The following is a 2,897-nucleotide window of genomic DNA, read 5'->3' as shown; positions in this document are numbered from 1 at the left end:
AACTATGTTCTCTGCGTCCATCATTCCAATCTTCGTTTGAGAGCAAGATACAACAAAAGAATAATCATTTAGAGTTGGGACACCACTGTTCGGTACTTTTCTCGTTATATTATATTAAATCGACACCTTACCCACCAACCAGCTTTGCTGTACGCATTTACGCACTGTAGCCCACCCATGTGCGTTTGTTCAGAGCATGTTATATCTCCAACTTTACATTTAGTGTATTCCACATCAACATTCAATGGGTAACACTGTTGGTTGTCATTCATAATACCTTTTCCCTTTAAATCTGCAATTCTAAGAAACACCTGCATCTGCAATCACATCGTCTGTGCCAAATTCCAGGAAGCTACAAGCAGCGGAAAATGTATTAATGATTCAATTGGTTCAGAACACTGTTTTAATCTTTCTTGAAACGTTATTCCTGCAATGGATTCTTCAATTCGTAATTGCAAACATTTTAAGTGTAGTGATGTAGTGTCTGTTTTTCTTGTTTTAATGGCGAAATGGCTGTGGTTTTGGCAGAAGAAATGGAGATTACAACGGCATTGTCAATGGCCATGGTGATGATTATGTTTTTGCCATATAATTGTATGGCCGGGACGAACTACACCGTCGGGGGCAACCAGCAGTGGAATCTGGGCGTCAACTACGCTACGTGGGCTACTGGCAAAACATTCAGTGTGGGCGATAGTCTCAGTAAGCACTACAATCCCAGTCCTCTCATTTTAGGAATTACAAAAGTTCAGATATGTTGTTGGACTCTCTCTGTAATAAGTTTTGGAGGGTTTTCTGGTTTGTATTCTGGTCTACTGCGTTTAGAATCTGGTAAAGATAGGTAGAGATGTGTTAAATGGATAGGTTTAATTTTATTTGTTAACTGTTGGAGGGTTTTTTTTGGGGGTGTATTTCTCTGTTTGCTGCGGTCAGAAATTGGTAGGATGTGTTTATTTGTTAACTGTTGGAGGGTTTTTTTTGGGGGGGTGTATTTCTCTGTTTGCTGCGGCTAGAAATTGGTAGGATGTGTTGAAATCACAATATTGAGTTGTAAATTCTAGAATTTTGAATAACCCAAAAATTATTCAAGTTAGTAAATCTGTATAGTGAAAATAGATTTTAAAATTTGGCAAAATAACATTCATGGAATTCTAGAGAAAACTTTAAATCCTCTAATATTTAGACAACACTATTGGTTTTATAGCAGCAGTCTAATTGTGAGAAGTTTTCTTTTTTCTGTTAATCTAAGAGTTTCAGTAGTAACTTAATTATGAGAAGTTGAGAAGTTTTGTTTTGTTTATTTGTTTTTTTGGGTTAATTTTGGCTTGATAGAAAGATTTTGGAATTTTAATTTTTAAGAAAGCCATAATTTGTTTTATATTTTAAAGATTTTGTTGTATATTTTATAGTTTTATTGGTCTATAATTAAATTATAATTTTTTGGAATAACAAATTTGAGTTATAAATTTTCCATAATTGGAAAGATTTTTCAAGATATTATATTTAGTCATAAACCCAATAAACTATAAAAACTAAATTTTGATAAAAAAAAAATATGAAATTCCACCCAACTCTCCTTTAAAAATCAAGTTTTTCAAAACTAACTCTAAAAAAATACATTTTAAATAACTTAATTGAAGAAAATTAGATCACCAGATTCAATCTAAAATCTTAAGACTGCTCCGTTTTTTTGTTATGAAATCAGAATTTGCAATTTGCTCATCAATAGGTCAACTTTTAATGATTATTCAATGCAGTCTTCAAATACACAACGGACCACGATGTGCTCGAGGTTACTAAATCGGCCTACGATTCGTGTTCAACATCTAATCCGACAGCAACGAAAAAGGGAGGAAGCACAACCATTGTATTGGGCAGCGCCGGCAACAAGTATTTCATTTGTGGAACGGCTGGGCACTGTGCTGGCGGTATGAAACTCGCCATTATCGTTGCTGCCGCCGCCCCAACAACGGGGTCGGCTACTTCTCCTCCTCCAACATCTACCAAAAGCCCCACAGTGTCATCGCCAACAAGCGCAGCCATGGCAGCTTCAGGCGTGCAGATAAAGGATGGGCTTGTTTTTGTGGGGTCTATCGTGCTCGGAGCTCTTGCGGTGCGCATGTTCTGATTGTCATGATATATGTAAATGATCATATCCATGAGTGCCAGGGAAGATACAGTGCCCACTATTTTCTGTTACATTGCTGTGACAAATAAATTACTTTTAAACTCCAATTATGTATTTTTTTCCAAGACTGTTTATAAAGCAATAAAAGCATAGATCCATTCACTTTCTATAAAATTTAGATGAACAGAGCAAGAAAACTAAGCAATGTTAGCTAAAATGTGGGCTTGTTCTTGTGGGGTCTCAACGACGATATCCTAATTCCAAGTGTCTACGTAAATGCAACAATCTGCCCTTAGTAACTGTCAAAAGCTTTTCACTTTAAACTTTCCTGATTTACAATGTTAAAATAAATGAATATAAATAATAATGTCATTAAAAATAAAATAAGGTAGAAATTAGTTGCATTTTAAAATAGTGATGTTGTTGCCTGCAATTAATACCAGTGTCTTTTTTATATACATGTGTACATTTCCTGCATAGCTATCGGATAGCTTTCTTAATTATCGTAGACAAATATCCTGTCTCTCAAACATCCAATACCCCTCCGTGCTTTCTCAATATGCATACCATCATTAAGTGCATTTGAATTTTAATATATGGTGAATAGGTATATAAAAAAAATTATGTTTCTAATTTGATTTTTTTGGTTGGAGCTTAGAATTTGAGAAAAGGTTTACATTTTGAGGAATTGATATTTTTTCGGGGCATAATAGATTTAGAGTTAGATGGATTTATGTTGGTTCTAGTTGAGGGACACAATGACACATTT

General features: G+C 34.8%; 1 protein-coding gene across 1 annotated transcript; it reads left to right on the top strand.

The window, feature by feature from the left end:
- The first annotated feature begins 215 nt into the window (after positions 1-215).
- On the top strand, positions 216-2,260 carry LOC149266647 (mavicyanin-like). Its single transcript, XM_089397136.1, has 3 exons — positions 216-370; positions 529-702; positions 1,758-2,260. The coding sequence occupies exons 2-3, from the start codon at positions 534-536 to the stop codon at positions 2,126-2,128; spliced, it is 540 nt and encodes a 179-aa protein (XP_089253262.1). The 5' UTR covers positions 216-370; positions 529-533; the 3' UTR covers positions 2,129-2,260.
- Positions 2,261-2,897: the final 637 nt, after the last annotated feature.

Source organism: Pinus tabuliformis, chromosome 6 (genome assembly GCF_031772625.1).
Source record: "Pinus tabuliformis cultivar Carrire ecotype Pingquan chromosome 6, CPIR1, whole genome shotgun sequence".
Taxonomy (NCBI): domain Eukaryota; kingdom Viridiplantae; phylum Streptophyta; class Pinopsida; order Pinales; family Pinaceae; genus Pinus; species Pinus tabuliformis.
Note: the sequence above shows the minus strand (reverse complement) of the source record. Positions and strands in the feature narration are given on the sequence as shown.